This window comes from Tiliqua scincoides, chromosome 1 (genome assembly GCF_035046505.1).
Source record: "Tiliqua scincoides isolate rTilSci1 chromosome 1, rTilSci1.hap2, whole genome shotgun sequence".
NCBI classification, from domain to species: Eukaryota; Metazoa; Chordata; class Lepidosauria; order Squamata; family Scincidae; genus Tiliqua; species Tiliqua scincoides.
Genome location: NC_089821.1, coordinates 25,156,764 through 25,177,116, shown reverse-complemented (window position 1 = coordinate 25,177,116; position 20,353 = coordinate 25,156,764). Strand labels below are relative to the sequence as shown.

Below are 20,353 nucleotides of genomic sequence, written 5' to 3'. Positions count from 1 at the left end.
CTCCCTGCCTGGTTTCCTTTTTACAGATCCATACCTTAATATTGACACATACCAGCATTTAACTGATTCTCTCAATTCTAGCAATATCTCCTACTGCAGGCCTGTGTAACTTGTGACCCATCAAACCAAAATAGCACACTGCCTGTGTCTGGTTATCATCATGGGCTCATGAAAGTTCTGTCTCACCAGCTTGGAATAGCAAAAAACAGGGTTGCAAAGTGCCCAATACATGGTTGTTAATCGATAGAGAGTCCCATCAAGTGCCTGCTTGTTCTGCTGAAGGCCAATGTTTGGTGATTTAACTGCCATCTTCCAGAGACCCATTTTAAAGATAGCAGCAGTGATGTAGCTTGAGGGGGTGCAAAGCACTAAGCTTTTCAGGGAGCCTCACCGCAGCGTGCAAGGGGTCCCTTCCCCTCCCCTTCGAGGCCATTCCAGGTGGGGAAAGTAAAACAGAGACATGCGTCTGGCTCCGACAGGGAGGGGCCACTTGCACGCTGCAGCGAGGCTCCCTACAAGACTTGGTGCTTTGCACCCCCTCTAGCTACACCACTGGATAGAAGCCCACAGCTCAAGAATTCCATCTCTGTTCCTTTCAGGCTGTTTAGGGTGAATATCATTTCCCTGGGGTGCCTTCACATGACTGCTTTAACATATCACTGTGTTTCAAAACCACTGCAATGTTTTAGATGTCCATTTTGTGATAGATCTTCTGTTTTTTTTTCCACTGTAAGGAACTGATAAGGTGTGGGTGTCTGCCTCCTCTTTTGTGAAGACAAATAGCTTCTCTCCTCTATAGCTCTATAGCTGCCTGCTTGATTTGTTAAAAGCTATTTCATTGTGGCTGGATAAAAAGAACCCTGAAAATTAAGCAATTAAATCTGCCATTAGAAATACAAACTATGGAAAAGTGGCTCAGTCACAAAGCCAGCTAACCTAAGACAAGTCACAGAGCTCTACCTATTCCCATGATAGTCTCAGCCTGGCCCTGTATTGCTGTATTCCTAGATACAGCATTTGTCTCCAGGGCAGGCTCCTTTGCACTCTAAAATGAACAGCAGCATCCTGAAGCAGATGATTGAATATCAGTCCTTCGACTCAGGATGTAGAAACTTGATTTAGGTGAATCAATCAAGAAATAAAAAACTTTGCTTGAAATGATTGCGTCTCATGGACGGGAAAATTGGGAACCCAACACTGAGACAAACTGGGAGCTTCTGGAAACTGTTTCAGTAGTTGGATATAGTTAGAGGTGTTTTGAAAACAGTGTTATTTTACTCAGAAGCAAGCCCATTGTATTCAGTAAGACTTCGAGCCCATGCCTATGCATGTCTACTCAGAAGTAAGTTCCACTGAGTTAAGTGGGGCTTACTCCCAGGAAAGTGTTGATAGGATTGTGGCCTAACAGCCCAAGCCTATCCACACTTCCCTGGGAGTAAGCCCCATTGACTCTAATGTAGACATACATAGGATTGGGCTGCAAGGCTGTTATCCTATCCTATCTTACTCACTGGAAACACCTCTAGATACAGGTTAACCCGTTTCTGCCCAGCCCACAGGTGTACACATTTGAACCCTGTTGTGTATGTGCAACGTTGGACAGAAATGACTTAAATTAGCTAAAATAAGGTATAAACTTTATCATCCTTCATGAACCTATGAACCCTAAGAAGTATTTTTAGAGCTATGAAATAGTATTCAAAGATTTGGATCAGAGATCTTGGTTTTTCTCCTTTTTTTTTTTTTTGCAAAAGTACGAGTATGATGACACCCTAAAGATGATCACTTATTGTGGCAGAAGCTATTGTAAGAACATATCTCTGATGAAAGAAGGTTTTTCCTTTGAAAGCATGTTCCACAAATGTGTTAGCCATTATCTTACCCCAAGACTCGTTTTAAAAATAAATAAATAAATAAAAAAACACAGCCATTTTTGACTTTTTTAATGTTTGAAAATCTGAAAAATTCTGATAACTATCACTTAGAGATGTATGCATTCAGGTGCCCCAGAAAGGGGTATTGCCAGGGGCAATTCTGTATCTCACATCAGCCCTTATGTGAAAAGGTCCTGCTACTCCCAGGGTTTATGTGGTTCCAGGCTGGAAGTCAAGTAGAAATCACAGTCAGTGTTTGTAGTACCATGACCTAGTTTCTCTCTGTGCTCCCACTGTAAGGTGAATCCTAAGCAAACTTGCTTAGCATTAACTGCTACCTAAGTGAGATGACAAATACGTAATGTGGCAAGACCCGTCGCACTAGAAATTGAAGAACTGTGTGGAATTTGCTGCTTTTTTGTGAGTGTAGTAGTTGCCTTCAGTGCCGTTTTGTTCACAACATTTTGAAGGATGGTGAACCTTAGAACCCTAGTGACCTTAGAAGCATAACAATTTGATGATTTGAAAAAAGATGCACCTTTCCGTAGTTCCTCATGCATGGCTTGGAGTTAAATAGAACCTTGAAATTCAGCAACTAGTCTTGGATTAAACCTCTGTCTACTGGGGTGTGTGTGGGGTGGTAGAGGTGGTGGTTGCGTAATGCCACCTGTTGTGCTGTTGTGCCACCTGTTTAGCACCTGTTGTGCTAAAATAGTGTTGAATTGCAAGGGTCCAGAGAGCAGTAGAGTGGGGGCTGATATTTATTTATTTATTTATTTATTCATTCATTCATTCATTCATTCATTCATTCATTCGATTTCTATTCCGCTTTTCTCCCCGAAGGGCACCCAAGGCGGCTAACAATCAGGTTAAAAATACAAAACAGCAGATAAAGATTAAAAATACAAAACAGTTAAAACAATTAAAACAAGATAAAATACATGGATAAAATACATAGCACGCAGTAAAAGACAAATTTATAGCAACAGCCCTTATGGTGCCTTGAAGGCTTTCCTGAATAAAAAAGTCTTCAGGCCCAGCCGGAATGGTAATAATGAGTAAGCAGCTCTCAATTCAAAGGGGAGGGAATTCCATAGTGTAGGTGCCACCACCGAAAAGGCCCTGTTTCTGGCCGCCATTCCCTTCACCACTCTCAATGATGGCACAACCAACAGGGCCCCTTCTGATGACCTTAGAGAACGGACCAGATTATACGGAAGAAGGCGGTCTCTCAAATACGCTGGTCCCAAGCCGCGTATATGATATGGTTTGAGGACACATGATACAGCCATCTTGTTGAACATAAACAGCCCTAGGTCTGATCAGTGCTTAGGTGATTGCCTGCCTGGGAATCCCATATATACCACTTTGAGTTCCGTGATGGAAAAGACAAGGAATATAAATGTAGTGAATAGGACAGAATTAAATAAATAATGGAAACCTGTTGTCGGGTATTGCTGCTTGGGTTGCTGTTATCCGGGAGAGGGTGGCAAGGCGAGGCAACCAGTCCTGAACACTTTTACAAAGGGTGTGACTCTGATGCAACCAGCACAGGATTGTGGGAACTTAGTCATATCCATTGGAAGATACTTCTGAAGAGGGGTGGATGGGGTGTGCCTTTTTTTCAGTATGCCCCACTAATCTTTTCTTGCACAGCTGTGCTAGAAGGGAGGGAGGAAAGGAGAAATCATTTGCATTTAAAACTAGAAGCAATGTAACACCTTTATAGACAGATGGAAGACAAGTGATCAAAGGCCTTGAACAGAGGAAGTTTTAATGCATTGTAGCACAGCATACTGAGATCAGAATTATTTTGGGGGTTTGGGGGTTTGTTTTCATTCCCAAAGTGACAACTGGAGAAGGGATACAGAACAGGAAAGTCCAGTGCTTAGGTATGTCTTTGTCACAGAAGAGGTTTGATTGGTGTAACCTGCTTGTGTGTTTGATAGTTATCTGGGCACTTTGTCATGAAAGCAACTTTATCCAGGTTTTTTGCCCACCCTTTATTAGCAAAAGAAAAACACATTACAAGCAAATAACACAATCAACAAAAACAGTAAAAGACTATTTTGAATTCACAGGTGCGTTTTTATCACGTGATGACTCAACCTCAAGTAATGATTTGTACATGTGAGTGAGCCATCTCAAACAATACAGACAGACCTTTCATATCAGCTGCCACATTTTTCAGTGGAAGCTGTTCACCTGTGAATCATTAAGCGATAAGTCATTGAGTGATGAGATATTGAGCGACATACATGGCTGTAGAGTCTCTGTTCTTTCATACTGTGAACTCAGGTGGATGTGCTGAACAAGCATCTTCATAATTTAATGAGGAATGTGTGAACGACTTTAAATACATTGAAAGAGTCAATACAGTATGAAAGGAGTTCAAGGAGAATACATTCAGCAGTAAATGGCTATAAAGTAGCCACCCACAAACTCAGTTTGGCATTCAGGGGAAAAAAACACCTCACCATTTAAAAGCTGAATTCTGGAGTATATGCTTCACAACTTCTGTTGCAGCAAAGAAGTTGATGTGTTATAAAAGAGAGCAGGTGAAGTCTGTGGTAGGTATAATTCAAGGAATTCTAGGCTGTGCCTGCATTTTCCTAGAATTGTGTGGGCCAATCATACATTTTGCTTTGAGGAACAGAGGCAGTGGTTTGTGGTTAAACAGGATATGTGTGGGTATCTGACCAACCTTAGAACCTGGGGGACTGCTGGCTCCCTGCTGCACTGATATTGTCCCATAACCTGGCAGCAGGTAGAAGAAGAAAAGGTGCATGGTATATCAGGGAAGATACAAGCATGCTGGAGCACATCCACTGTGGAGCCAGGCTAAGCAAATCCAGAATTCCAGTCACTACCTAATTTAGGGATTGGCCAAATCCTGTTCTCTGAAGTGTGTTGCCTTGCCCCCTCCCACACTGCCTGAAGCAACTGGATTCAGAGGGGGATTTGATGGACATAAAACTGGGATGAAAGATGGATTTTTTCATCCCTATTGTCTCCACTCCAAAGGACTATGGAGAGCACTAGGTACTCACCATGTGTTTTTGGAAGCAGCCCCCTTCCCCACCACGACAGAATGACCTCAGTTGTACAGAGAACTTCAGAAGCAGCCTCTGATGTAAAGACTCTTTGTATTGCAGCCCATTTTCCCTCTTCCTCTCCATTCTCAGAGATGGCATGTCGGAGCAGTTGTGTTGGTGCTGATATTCAAAGATACAGTACTTTTCCCCCCCTGAGGTAGTGGTAGTTCAGTGGATAAGTTCTGCTTGAACACCTGAGGCCTACCTGTCGCCATGCTTGGGTTCAGAAAAGAAGTGCCTTGCTGATATGGGTCTGATTTTTTTCCCAGGTGCACTTGCTTGAGACACCCAGTTTTAATTCTATTTCTGTTGTGCTCAGCAAAGGGAGGCCTCGGTGGGTAAGAACCAGTGTGTGTTGGCATCCTTCAGTCTCGAAAGACTATGGTATCGCGCTCTGAATAGTGGTTCAGGAACAGAGTGTTCTCTCCAGTGTGCGATGCCTGGGTAAAGTAGATATGGAGGATAGACTGTTTCCCATGCAGCAAATCCCCCCTCTCCACGTCGCTGAAATGGTCCAATGGAAAGGCAGAAGCCAATACGGTTGGTTCCAGCAGCGTCGCAGGAGTTGCCAGAATGTGACTGTGTTCAGCCATGAACTGCCTCAGGGACTCCAGCTCCGGATTTTGCCTCAAGGTTGACTCCTGAAGCCTTTTCCATAAACTGGATGTAACCACAAGGCAGTGGCGGTTTGGGATCAGAGTTTTCCTTCTCTCAGATGAGCTGCCTTCCCAGGCTAACGAGTCCCAACTACCCGGTGGCTGTTTAGTCACCTCTTACGACAAGTACAGCCAAACTGAGGGCTATTCTTATCCCCAGCCCCCAGGGGATTTTGGCACAAACCAAAATGTCACAAAGTAGTGAACAAGTCTTCCAAAGTCTCCTTTGTGCTGGATGCTGCAGGGGAGACAAATCCAGACATGGTGGAAAAGCCCAGGTCTACAGTTTGAAATAATTTGAACTCTGGTAAGAACCAGAGGCAGAAGAAACAGTCAAGGAAATGACAGACTAGCAACCAGGTTGCAATAATCAGAGGGCCAGAGGTGGGAAGCATAGTCAGAGCTGAACTGGAACCAAGTATTGTGAGAGTCAGTCAAGCAGAGGTAGAGGAAGGCAAAGCAGAACATGGGAGTCTGTGATGCTGCAGAGATGAGTTGCTCAGATACTTGGACTGGCCAAGTGGCAAGGGCTTGATGGAATCCTAGGGTTGGCTGACAGTGTTCAGCCCAGCTTTACACACCCAGAGACCCTAGGTCCCTGCACTTTCAGTTCCTTTAGCTTGCTTATGAGCTAAGATGTAGACAGTGCAGGAGGCAAGGTGCTGGACATTGTTTGGAGAAACAGAGAGAGAGAGAGAGAGAGAGAGCACACCTTACAACTCCTTTGTTCTACAAACCCCTCGATATTGTCTTCTGCTTCTTTCAGGCCCTCTAACTCTCTGATCCCGACCCAAATGTCACCAGTATTGTAAAACTGAAGTATTGTGATTTACATTCTGCAAATTCAATAAATTGATATAGCTTGAACCATGTATTCTGTGCTCTAACTTTGGACTTCTTTGGTGTAAAATTCAAATACTTGTGAGGTTGATCATGCAGTCAGATGTCCCTCTATGTGGCAGTGAAATTGAAAAGAAACAGTTTGCTATTTTAAAGTTTGTTAGATTATTGCTTTTGCCAGTTGGGAGCATGGTAAATCTTTAGGTGCTGGATAAATTGGAGTTTGCCACCATAGTACTTAGGATGGCTCTGTCTCCAATAAGATACTTGTCTGGGAACTGCTGCTAAATGCAGATCCACTGGTAAAAAGCCTGCGAGGTAATGAGATGATTTCTCCAACCCCTGGGAGCTCATGCATTTGCAGGAAGGGGCCTAACTGTCTGCTTGTTGCTCATGCAACGTGCAGGCTTTGTCTACAAAAAGGATCTGTGTACCCCAGGAGACTTCTAATAGCTTCTTCCAAGCCAGTGTGAATCCCCATAGGAACAAATAGTAAGAGTGGGGGTTAGTTGTCAGCCGGTAAGCACCATGGACAGAGATTTGGTTAGCAAATGCAGTGGCAGAAAGGCGAAGGAATTAGTGTGCTAATCTGTTTGTGACAATATTAATTTTTTTTTAAGTGTGCCTGTAACGTCAGTCAGTAAGCCACATGACAACCAGCCCATAAAATGTAAGCTTCTCCCAGAGCCACTTGGACTGACACAGGAAGGTAATAAATTGTTTTCTGTTTATAACACAGTCTTGGTGAGGATACCACTGACAAGCTCTGCAAATGCCTTGTCATGATCAATAGTGGGAGAAAAGCCTGTGAGTCAACACAGACCTAGATGGAGGAAGTAGGCAGAGAGGAAGGGCAGGCTATGATGAGTGAAAACAGGACATTTTTCTGACCGTGGGAAGGGGGGGCTCTTATCTCAGGCAAGAGGGTTCTCCCTCTTATGTGGTTGAGCAGAAATACTACACCGCTCAAGCCTATGCATGTCTACTCAGAAGTAAGTCCCATTAGATTCAATGGGGCTTACTCCCAGGAAAGCATGGCTAGGATCGGGTTATTAGAGAGTTCAGTCATGTACTCTAGCCAGAGGCCATTGCAAGTTCCTCAAATTGGTTTCTCTACCTTCCCTAACTCAGCCGTTCCCCAAAAGTCAGTGCACATTCCTATATAACAGTTGTATACTGGTCAGTTTGCATGTTGAGTAAGGGAGAGGAACTGTGGAGTGAGCTCTCCTTGCTATCTTGTTTTTCCCTGTATCCCTTAAGGGAAAGCCCACATGGCCAGGCAGACAGGTTGTTGTGGTTTTTTTTAAATCCAGTTCCTCTTTTCTGGTTTCCCCAAAAACAATAGGTTCTAAACTCCCTGCCTGCTGGGACTGGCACTACAACCAGTGGCCCAAGTGTAGGTTAGAGAGCAGTAAGGATGCCTAGGTGGTCATCCTGGCAGACTAATGACATCACTGAACCAGGTTTCTTATGTTCAAGTCCAAGGATGCTTGTGTGTGTTCCAGCTTGTCTCCTTCAGAGAACATTTCTCTGTATAGTTCTCACCCACCTCCCTGGGAGTTAGAGAGGTGTAATGGACTCCAGGTTCAATAAGGCAATGGCCGTATTGGATCAGTCTAAAGGCTGATCTTATCCAGCATTCTGTTGCCAATTGTGGCCAGTTGGTGGTCATGGGAAGCTCACAACTGGGCACCGTATAGACCGCTATCCTGTTCTGCCTCATTCAAGAGTTGGGCATCTTCTTCTGAGCAGCCTGAGATTTGGCTGCTGTCAGGAAGAGGATATTGAACTAGATGGTCCTCAGGCCTAATCCAATCTGGCAGCTCAGATGGGAAAAACAAGACTGAAAATGAAAGACGGGCAGGAAATAGAAAAGATGATGTAGCAAAAGCTGAGGGGAAAAAATGGAAAGGGACATGGAAAACAATACAGAAGAGCATGCGCCAGGCTCCATTAAAGAAACAAAAATGGTAAGAGGGGGAGAGAGGCTGTGGCAAAAAGCCAGAGGTGATAAAATGTTGAATAAATCCTTTCTGGTTATGCCACTGGAGTCATTCAAAGTGGTATTAGTATTGTCAACAAGCACTGAGAAGCTAAAGGCAGAGCTCATTAAACCAAATCATCTGCCTCCCTTATAAAAATGTGGGGGTTTGGGGGTTTTGTGTTCAGCAGGCCACACCTTGGTCCTATCAGCTGGCAGTCCTTTCTGACACATTTGGAGGGACATTCGTAGCTGAGGCATAACAGTCTTAGGACGCAATCCTAACCAACTTTCCTAACTGCAATGCAGCCCCAAGGCAAGGTAACAAGAGGAGGCCCCCTTGACTGCCTCCCCACTGCAGGATGCAGTGCACGCCACATTGGCACAGCTATGTCAGTGCTGGAAAGTTGGTTAGGATTGCGCCCTTAGTCTTAGTCAAGGTAGTCTTAATATGAAGCGCCAGAAGGTTCTCCCAATCTCCGAAGGCGTCACTGTGATGATGTGTTAATAATAATAATAATACAGGTATTTCTATACCACCTTTCTTGGTCCTCAGATTTCTCCTCGGACTATATTCAAGGCGGTTTACATAGGATAATGTTCTTTACAGCCTGATGCTCCAAAGTGCTGTGCTGCCAAAAGTTCCATTGACATGAATGGGGCACATCTGTTTTATAGCAGACTGCAAAGGATATCTCTTTGATGGGGTAGCTCCAGATGGCTTCTGTGGTTTAAATTAACTTTCTGGCAGACTCTCTTAATGAACATACAGTTGTTGCTGTTGACAGAACGCTTTTTTTGCAAACATTCCTAAAAGTTTTAAATCCACCCAGGCTTTGAAATGGTCCCAGTAAGAGATCCCTGGGTAAATTGCGTCCCAATTTCTGTGTGCCCAATCTCTGTGTGCCTAAGAGCTGCTCAGATGCAAGGTGTTGCCGAGGCAACAGGAAGTTGAAGTGCTATCCACATGCTGTTTCTCCCACATCTCCACGTCATCCAAAATAGAAATTTGCATCTTGCCTTTCTTTTCCGCTCTTCCCTAGGAGAGATTCCCAAGCTCCTAATAAAGGGGCTTGCTTATCCCCTCCAAGGTGTTAGAGGTGAAAATATTGATTCAGATAATGAGGAACAGGAAGTGTGTGCTATGTGCATTTTTATGTCCTGCCCCATCAGAAGCTGCCCTCGGTACCCCTCATACTAATATGACTAATAGCTCTTGGTTACCCTGGAGGGTTACGCGTTATAAGCAGCATAATAAATCGCTAATGGTGATAAGCCACTATTTTAAACCCACTTATCATGAAGTGGCTGCTTCACATAGGCTATTTTAAACTGTGCCTGTGTGGCAGCTGGTCCCCACAGTGGTCTGTCTAGAGACAGTGAATCACCACACAAACAACTGGCCATGTGCTTTGTCTTCACACATGGCACCTCTGATTTCTATGAACAGCTTGTGGTGGCATGGAGAAAACTATACAGTAGCTGCCAGTGATTATGGTAAGCAGCTGTCGATTACCACATGAAACAGCTGTCGCCCAGGTGCTGTTTCAGGTAGCCTCTGCACAGCAGCCATTTTGTATGGGGTGAGGGGTGCATACGTTAGGTTGACAGCTGTATAAGATGGTGCTGCTGCTCCGTGACTAAGGGCGCAATCCTAACCCCTTATGTCAGTGCTTTCCAGCACTGACATAAGGGCAATGCAGCTCTGAGGTAAGGGAACAAACATTCCCTTACTTTGAGGAGGCCTCCGTGAATGACACCCAACTGCAGGATGCAGCACATGTCGCATTGGCACTGCTATGCCAGTGCTGGAAAGCACTGACATACAGGATTAGGATTGTGCCCTAAGGGCCCAATCCTATCCAACTTTCCAGCACTGATGCAGCTGTGCCAACAGGATATGTGCTGCATCCTGCTGAGGGAGGGGAGACGCAGAGGCCTCCTCAAGGTAAGGGAGCATTTGTTCCCTTACCTCGGAGCTGTGTTGCAGCTGCATCAGCACTGTAAAGTTGGATAGGATTGGGCCCTAGGTCTCTGGTGTGAGGGCAATAGTAAGGTTAGTCTGAGATGGAGGAATAAGAACATTTGGAAAATGAACTTTTCTTAGATCCCCTCTTTCATCCCAAGATAAAATGCATGCAACAGAGCTGCTCACTCTGGTGGGTCACATCTACTGTTTCACATGGGTGCAGACTGATCTGCGCATGTCTCAGGAGAGCCAAAATGGGATGTAGCCGGAACACCCTAGAACTCTTTTCTTGGTTAGACAGGGGCTTTCAACTCAGATACCTAATCTCGGAAGCTAAGCAGGGTCAGGCCTGGTTAGTACTTGGATGGGAGACCGCCTGGGAATACCGGGTGCTGTAGGATAATACCATAGTCTTTTGAGACTGAAGGTTGCCCACCAACAACACTGATATCATTATGTCTGAAACCTCCATTTTGTAAACCTTAATGGGCAATACCCTTTGTGCTGTCCATTTTAAATGCTGTTCCTCTCACTGGAAAATAAAGATAGCTAGTCTACTAGCTAAAGATGGCTAGATCTTCCATTGGCACCTGGAGACCTAGATCTTCCATTGGCCCCTTTGCTACCTGCAAAGAGATAGCACACAGCCTTGTTGGGCAGAGGCACTGCAAGGTCAAGGGAAGACTGGCTTGGCAGCAGCTTAGTGCCACTGATGTGGTAACTCGATTCCCCTTGACTGCAGATGATTGAGGGGGGGAGCAGGCGACAGCAGGGACGGCTTCAGAGCAGAGGGAAGCAGTGGAGCAGGCAGACTGCAGGGCTTGGCACCATCTCAGCCCAGAGGGTTATTTTTTTTCCCCAAGACAGCTGATTCTATTTATTTTTAATGAGCTCCCTTACATTGCGCAGTTAGAAGCAGAGAGCAGTGCAAGCAGAAGTTCCTTCTGAGCCGGGACAGTCAGAGGAGACGGCACATATGCACCTCTGCCTCACTCTCCTCTCTGGGGGAGGTCTCTCTTCCACTGCTGCCCCTACTCCTCTCCCCCCAGAAGGGGCTCCTCTTAAATGAAGCTTGAACGTAAAATGCAGTCGAGCACAGAGGAGGAGAGTTGGCTTGAAGATCAGTGGGAGAAATGGTAGGCAATTGGGGTGTTGGAGGGGGGGTGTGGGGTGAGTTGAAGGTACTCAATCAGATTTCATGTACTTATTTGCGATCAAGTTTTTGTTTTGCTTTGCTTCAGCTATTTTATTCACTTGCCCAGTGCAGCATCTCTGGATAAAATCTTCTCCTGCAAGTTGTCTGCCTAGCAGCTGAGAACTCAGACTGGGTTGCAAACTTTTTTTTTTTTTAATCTGTTGCAGAAGAGATTGAAATGCAGTTGGGTAGAGCAAGGAAACCAGACAGTCTAAGACTCTGTCAGTTCCTCTGCGTCATGGCTGGCTTTGAGCCCTACAAGGACCTTCGGTTGCTGTGAAAAAACCATTTTCTGTCCAAAAAGATTTTTCTCCCTACCATACTAGGAAGCAGGGTATGAATGAGAGGGACCTTGCTTTGGCATGAATATCCTGACAAGTAAGCAGACGTGGTTGTTATTGGTGGTGGTAGATATCTTCGGATCCTCATGTGATTCTGTGTCTTTTGCCCTTTGAATTGGGAATGGAACTTTTAGCACACCCAGAGCTGAACATTTGGGGCATGCTGCAGGAAGTAACCTTCGGCCTGTCGTGGTGGTGCTTGCTTAAATCCCATCCAAAGAGAAGGTGTGGCAGTCCTGAGTTCACCATAAGCAAAATTCAGCACTGTTGTGCGTTGAGTGTGACAAGCTTTGAAGACCTTTCAAAGAAGTTGTGGGCGTTACAGCTGCTCCTGTCTGACTGTTGAGGCTGCTGTCCATTTATGAGCATCCTTGTGACCCAGACAGATATTTCATGCAATAGAATGATTATTAGCAGAATAGAATTCCTGACTCCTGTGACCTCTCTGGAACAGAAGACAAAATCAATTAATGCTGTGGCAGATCATTGCGTAGTGGTCTCTCCATCACTCTGCACCATTACTCCTTCCCTTTTGTGCAGCCCTTTGAGATGTATAGGTTACATGTCTAATTACCTTCCCCCTTGCTCACCCACAGATGTGGCTATATATGTGGCTAAGTTACAGACCCTTCCTCTTTAATTTCAGCTGCAGGCAACAAACACTTTAGCTCTGAAAACCATTTATTCCAAACCCAAAGTAACAATGCAATGAATTGAGCAAGTGATGGGTTGCTGTGGGAGGCTGGGATGAGAGGGAGACCCTAGTGCTGAACTCCTTACCTGGCATGATTTGCCTCCTTCATTTTGCAGTGTGTACCAGACAGCTACAGATCAGAATGGCAACATCCTTACTCTTGCTGTACCTTCCACTGTCACAGGTAATACCTGGTGGGCTGAGGCAAAGCAGAACTTGCCCCATGAACAGCAGAGATGGATTTCAGCTGGGATCTGCTGTGAAAAGGGTGCAGCTTCTTTGCTGAACAGCTCAGTGTGGACAATTTGCTTCAGCCAGCAACAAATTGCTCTGTACAGAGACTTGCCCTTGGCAAAATGTCCCCAAATGTTCTCTGCTGCTCTACTGTGAATTGATCTAACACAAGTCATAGGCTGCATTTTGGAAGTCTGGAGAAAAGTACTTTGGCACAGTTTAAGGAGGAGGAATTAAAATCCATTTTGATAAGCTGTATGGAGATTGATTCCTTCTTCTTCAACCCTGCCAAAATGCTTTCTCCAGTAACCCAATACGTAGCCACTGACTCTTGCTGGATCAGTTCACATCAGAGCCATCTGAAAGTGTGAATGATTTATTATTTCCTTCCTTGTCATCTCCCTCACTGCTTTTTTTCTTACCTTATGGAGGGCAGACAGGTTGACATGTCTCTTCCGGTTCTTGGTGCCAAGCACAATCCCTTATCTTGAGGATTTTGGCAGGAAAGGATATTTTTCACCCTTATGGGGCAGCATGAAAAGAACCAGGAACGTAAAGACTTCTGGGTAGGTCTTTGGGCATCTGGAAGCAACTGAGATGAACATAAACCTTGAAAAAGGTGGTGTTGATGGAAGGAAGAGTATTTCTGAGCAAATTTTTCTTGGTAGATGTCATAATTTTCGGTTTTTCAGAAGAAAAATGTATAGGTCTTTACTTCTGGCCTCAGTGATTCACTGTGTCCCTGAACCCATAATAAATTGGGGCCACTGTTACTGTCACTAATGATTTCGTGTACGCAGCACCTATGTGCATGGTGCATTTCAAAGAATTAGAATTAGAATAGAGAATTGCACTGCACTTAGTTAGAGATGGTATTCCCATATTTCCATCTTGTAAGGACAAAAATCAAGTAGTTGAAATAGTTATACATGAAACAGTTATACGTCTGAAGTGCCAGAATGTAGCAGTACAGCAGAATACTTTTTATTTCATAGCATGCACTGCCTGTAAATAAATGACTGTTTGCACCTTTGACACGAACGGTTGTTGCTCCCGCCTGATGCAAACAGGCTGAGGCTTGCTCCCTATTGGCCCGCCTGCTGCTGTGGGGTGGGAAGCCAGGCTGGGGTCAAGCGTGCTGCCCGACACAGCCTCGGTCCAGGAGCAGCAGTGACCCCACCCTCCCTTCCCATTACTTCAGTCTGAGATTAGCTGGCTGCCATTGGGGCTGGGAAGGAATTTTTTGCTGACATCCTGATTGGCTTGCGGCGTGTGGATGTCTGTTTTTTCGCCTACCCCAGACTGTTATGGCTAGGTGTTTCCCATGGTTATGGTACTTTTGGTCACTTTAGCATGAAGCATGCGGGGTCAGGGTAGGTATGCACACCTCGGTGTCCGTCTAAGACAGCAAGGTCAAGGGGTGAGCCAGTACCGCTCATATGATGCCTTCCCAGCTCGAAGAGGCTGGCGAGCAAGCCCCTTTGACTGAACTGGCATGCCTGGCAAGGCTTGACCTGCGGTCCAGCCACTGGCGTTGCTAGGGGGTGCGGGGGGTGCAGGCCACACCAGGTGACACGCCGGGGGGTGACGCACCCTGGGGGGAGGATGCACTGACATCGTGAGGTAGGAGCTACCGCATCATGCCATACACTGTTGGATGCGGAATGGCCAGTGGAGTGCTGTGCAAAAAACAGAATTGAAATTACCCCTTTTGTTCAAAAGTTATGGCCAAAAAACCGGAAGGAAAAAATGCATTGAGCCCTATGGAAAGTGAAAGTGAACCGTATTGCGCGTTTACTCACGAGTAGGTGTACTTGCCATAGTCTGTTGGAAAGGACAGGCTGAGAGGACACCTGAATGGTCCCAATCCATTTGACACCAGAATGGTCCCAATCCAATGAATGCAGCCCCCCCAAAACACCCAAGAAGCTCCCCCCTCCCGGCTACGAGTCTGAGCCGGAAACGAAGCCACATGCCCGCGTTTACTCAAGAGTAGGCTGACTTGCCTTAGTCGAGGCAGGCTGAGAGGCTCCAAGGACGTCAGAATGGTCCTCATCCAATGAGTGCAGGCCCCAAAAACACCGGAGAAGGAGGTTCCTCCCTCCCAGCTGCCTCTCTCCCAGTCTATGGAGCCTTATGGAAAGCAAAGCAGCCTCACAGTCTCGTTTACTCGCGAGTAGGCAGGCGTGCCTTGGCTGGTGGTCAGGCCAGGCTAAGGGGAATGTGAGGACACCAGAAGGGTCCTGATCCGATGGAGTTGGAGCACAACAGAAGGCAGCCTCCCCCCACCCTAAAAAGAAAAAGAAATAGGCTTGAATGTTAAGGGGAAAGTTTTCTATTTTGCACTTGCAAAGCCAGGTGGGTCTTTATTCTGATATGCCTGAAATAGAAGAACTTTAAACTGGGCACTGGGAGGGCTGGAAATCTCACAGATTCTTTTTGGGAGTTGTTATTGCAGGCAGACTATAGAGTAAGCTCCATTGACCACTATGGGACCAACTTCAGAGTAGACATGCATAGCATTGGGCTCACAGGCTACAATCCTACCCACACTTTCCTGAGAGTAAGCCCCATTGACCACTATGGGACTTACTTCAGAGTAGACATGCATAGGAGTGGGCTCACAGGCTGCAATTCTACCCACATTTTCCTGAGAGTAAGCCCCATTGACCACAATAGGACTTACTTCAGAGTAGATTCACTTGGTGGAACAGGACTGGCTCCGCCTTATTTAATTATTTTATTTTAATTTAATGATTTATAATTATTTATTTTAATTGCTTGATGATGTCACTTCTGGCCATCACATCACTTCCAATGGGTCCTGGACAGATTGTCATTCTAAAAAGTGGGTCCTGGTGCTAAAAGTTTGAGAACTGCTGCAATAAGTTGTTAGTAAGTTGACACGGGTGTGTGTGTGAGAGAGAGAGACTCTACAAGTGTTCAAAATCACTAAAATCAGAATTTGGGGGAATAATACCATCATGTTATATATCGATCAATGCGTAATTTCATGCAGAATGCAATGAAAAAATCCACATTGAAATATCTGCGTTCTAACAAAAGGTACAGCCAAAAAACCGGTGGGGGCAGGGCGATGGTACATCACCATGCCCAACTGGGGTGTTGCCCCGCCCACTACATGGGGTGACATGCTCAGACTTTTAGCACCCACTTTTTAGAATGAGAATCTGGCAGGCCCCACCAGAAGTGATGTCGTGACCAGAAGTGACATCATCAAGCAGGAAAATTTTTAACAATCCTAGGCTGCAATCCTATGGTAAGACTTCTAACAGTTAGGAGAGCTGAAATTCCAGCCGTCCACAGCCAGCTCAGCAGCCTTAACTCTTCCCTGTGATGCAAGAGATTACGTGGAATCAGCATCTCTACAAAAGTGAGAGAAACACCTAATATACATTGGGTAATGTGAAAATAAGGCATGAATGCTAAGTCAGTTAAAATAAATACAATTAATATTTTGCATTTGGACAACAGAATTGTTTAGAAATTCTGTTGGTGGTGGCTTTAGCATTCTTGACTGAGACCTGAATCCCTGCTATATAATGAGAGACATAAGAAGAGCTCGGCTGGATCAAACCAAAAGGCCCACTAAGACCTGATTCAGTTTCCCACGGTGGCCAACCAAGTGTCTCCGGGAAGCCACCATCCCCTTCTGTTGTCCCCACCTCCACAAACTTATATTTAGATGTTTACTACCCTTGCAAATGACTGCTAGCCATGGATAGACTTGTCCTCCATGCATTTGTCTAATATCCTTTCAAAATTATCTTAGCTAGTGGTCATCACCATATCTTTGGTGCTGACATGCCTCTATACCAAGGGTGTCCAAACTTTTTGGCAGGAGGGCCACATCATCTCTCTGACACTGTTTCGGGGGCCGGGGGAAAAAAGAATTAATTTACATTTCAAATTTGAATAAATTTACATAAATGAATAAAGTAGAGATGGAACTTATATGAATGAATGAAGGTCTTGCAATAGCTCAAGGACTATAAACGGCCTTTCCTTTGCTGTTGCTGCTGCATCGCAGATGTGAAACAGCAAGCAGTGGAGGGAGCCCTCATCCCGCGGCTTATGCAAGAGGTTGGCTGTCACCCTGAGAGCATTTGCATCAGGCCAGCACGGGCTCCAGCAACTCTCTGGGGGGCCAGAGGCTCATTGGAGACTGGGGGCTCCCTGAGAGCCTGATTGGGAGTCCTCGAGGGCTGCAAGTGGCCCCAGGGCTGGGGTTTGGGCACCCCTGCTCTATACCAATGACTCCTTTCCAGGGTTATCTGCTGACCTATCTAGAGAATGTTTGAAGTCTGTCATCTTTGCCTCATACAAGCAAGTCACTGTGCATCCTGCGTGCATTTCACAAACCCATCCTTCTGAATTCCTAGCGATCAAATTGCACCCTGCTAAGAGTCCCACCAACAGACACATGTCCCTTAGCATACGTAATCTGTTTGTGACTTGGGGAATGGGTCTTTTCTCAGAGGTTACTTTCTTGGAATGATACCCTCCTTCCCTGAGATCCTCATTCTCCATGACAGCTGAGGACCCATCAGGACTGGGAGAGGATCATCTCAGTCAGTTCCCAGAAAGCCTTGGCTGCATACCTTTCTGCATCTCTCAACCTATCTAGGTCACAAATCCTGCCTTCACTAGCTTGAACTTGTTTCTTACGAGTCACTGACTGAACACAAGTGTACAGCTATCCACCCTGTATGTGTGATGCTATGCAGAACACATTATATTTTCCACACCCCTACTGGCTTTCTACTTTCATAGCTAGTTTTGGGTCCAATCCTATCCAATTTTCCAGTGCCGGTGCAGCTGTGCCAATGGGGCATGCACTGCATCTTGTGGTGGGGCAGCAGTCACAGAGGCCTCCTTAAGGTATGGGAACATTTGTTCCCTTACCATAGCCCTGCATTGTGGCTGCACCGGGGCTGGAAAATTGTATAGGATTGGGCCGTTAGTCTTTGAGGGTTGCTTATGTTTATAAAAAGTAATGATTCTACTTAGGAGTTTTGAGTTGGTTTGAATCTGGGGGGAGGGATGGAAGGGATTTACAGCTGTAGTCTTCTTGCCCTGTTGCTAAACATGCACAGGTGCTTCACACACCTGGCTGCTTTTTGTTTTTCTTGGCACTTTGTCACTTGAGCACTCTCTTGCTTGTCAAGCTTATACAGTATGGTGGGAGATTATTAGTTCGTATTTGTTTGACTAAGTCATGGCATTGAAGTAGGCTCTAATATTTTCTGCTGTTGGACTGTTCTTCAAATTAAACCATTATCTTTGTTCATGTGGCTAAAATAATTTGTTCTTTCAAATTTAGCTAAATAAGCGATTTGGTTTTTGAGAGGCTGAGTGGTTTGGTGTTGTTTTTTTTAAATATAAAACTGTGTTCACCCAAGAGCAAGTGTTCCTTGACATTTTAAAGCTAGGATATATTTGTCATTTTGGGTTTTTTTAAAAATGTGTTTCTCTGAAAATGCAAGAACTTAAGAACTTATGCCATGAGAGATAAACTTAATTTCTAAATGAGAGATACTGAAGCATAACTTTTCAAGCCACGTTCACGCTTGCTCATGTGGAAGCCATGTGCCTCATCTATGGATGTGTAGAGAATTGTTGCTGTTTCTCAAGGAGGAAATCATGGAAGTCTGCAAAGGTTTAACACGCTCTTTCTTTACAAGAGTCTATAAGTCCAGATGCAGGGAAGGGATGCATTTCTTTTAAAAAAATTGTAGCCCTACCAACTCACCAAGTCACCAGCTTCCTCAGCATTTTATACTTTTCAACTATTTATTATCATCCTCACTGCAAGATGTACTTGTTCCATGTGTGCCTGCAACTTGTGCACCTTGCCAAAGAAGATGTTTAAATTTCTCCTACTCGTGTCTCCTGAAAACATCAATAATGAAGTGGGATCATCCGGGTCAGGCTAAGGGCCCTTGCCATCAGTGGGCACACCTCGCTGGGCTAATTCCTAAACCCTCCATACTGATGGCAGTGGTAGTGCCCAGTGTACCATCAGGGGGGAGACCATGGGGGTGGTCAATGCAGAGCTTTGCCCCAGGGCTCCCAGGAATCTGGAGCCTGCACTGCATCAATATGCAGAGTGGTTCAAAGTGGTTCAAAGGAAGTGGTCACTCCAGTTTTCTTGGTTCAAGACATGGCTTCTACCATCGTATTCTGAGTTATAGGGAATTTTTAAGGGTCTCAGTGCCGAGAACAGGATCAAGAAAGTCTCCAATAATTACACTGCAGCAAGAGATGCAATCTGTATGGGGCTCTTATTCTGTAGTTTACTTAGGGCCCAGTCCTGACCGACTTTCCAGCACTGGTGCAACCACAATGCAGCCCCAAGGTAACAGAAAACTGTTCCCCTTATCTTGAGGAGGCCTCTGTGGCTGCTTCCCCACCACAGGATGCAGTGCATGCACCATTGGTACAGCTGCACCCGAACTGGAAAATTGGACAGGATTGGGCCCATATTGCTTATGCAGCTTTGGATGCAATTTGCTGTTGTCTTTTATGGTTCCAGTGTCATGATTACAGCATTGTCCCAAGCAATGGTGTTTGGCCTTTTCTTGTTTGCAAGACTTTAATGGATAACCACTTGGTATTTGCCTTAACTAGGCTCACCCATGACATCAGCCTTGAAGAGTTTGAGGATGAAGATCTCTCTGAAATCACGGATGAGTGTGGAATCAGCCTGCACTGTAAGGACAGTTTGGCTTCACGGGTAAGGACATCAGTGCTTCCTTCATTATTGCTAGCCAGACTGTTACTTCCTTCCCAGAGGAAAGCAAGGCAAGACCCAAAATGTTCCTCCTAGCCCTATCCTTCCTCACAAGAACTTAAATCAGAGCCTGTTCCCCATAGGTCCCCTGCTTCTTTGCATGTACTTGAGCCCTGGATCTTATCCTTTCACAGGTCCTGTTGAGAAGTAGTTAGCTTGATTTCAGTTGTAGAGGATGCTCAGAAGAAAGTTGCATCAATTCTGTCCTTGACTGAGGGAAAGTCCAATCCCTTTTTTTTTTTTTTTTTTTTAGGCTTGGATACCACAAAATGCTTAGACAGCAACTGTGGTCAGGAAGCACTTGCATATCTGTATAATTTGTATGAAGGAGTGAAGTTCCTTTCCTTCTGCATCCTGGGCCTGTGTTGCCCTGAGGCAACATCACTACAAAACATTCTTCCTTGACTTCAGCTAGGAAGCACCCAAGCCTGAAGCTATTGCCTGTGTTGTTCCCATTGTGTGCTTATTAAGCAAACTTTTGTGCATGAGGCTCTAGACTGGGACTTGTTCCAGCAGTGGGTCAAGAGGTTGGTCTTGACCTGTGTGGCATTAAGTGTTTCAACAGCAAGAAATTTTATTTACTTTTCTAGAAGATCCACAGTGTTGACCTTCTATCTTCTATCCACAGTCCATCTTATGCATGTTTACATTGAAATAAAT

The 20,353-nt window shown here is 45.2% G+C and overlaps 1 protein-coding gene across 1 annotated transcript in view; it reads left to right on the top strand.

Annotated features, from left to right (window-relative positions):
• MAPK8IP1 (mitogen-activated protein kinase 8 interacting protein 1) overlaps window positions 1-20,353 on the top strand; it is a 74,312-nt gene that overhangs the window by 7,357 nt on the left and 46,602 nt on the right. The window contains exon 2 of the mRNA XM_066635125.1: window positions 19,531-19,636. Coding sequence (XP_066491222.1) covers window positions 19,531-19,636 — 106 coding nt within the window. The remainder of the gene's footprint in view (window positions 1-19,530; window positions 19,637-20,353) is intronic.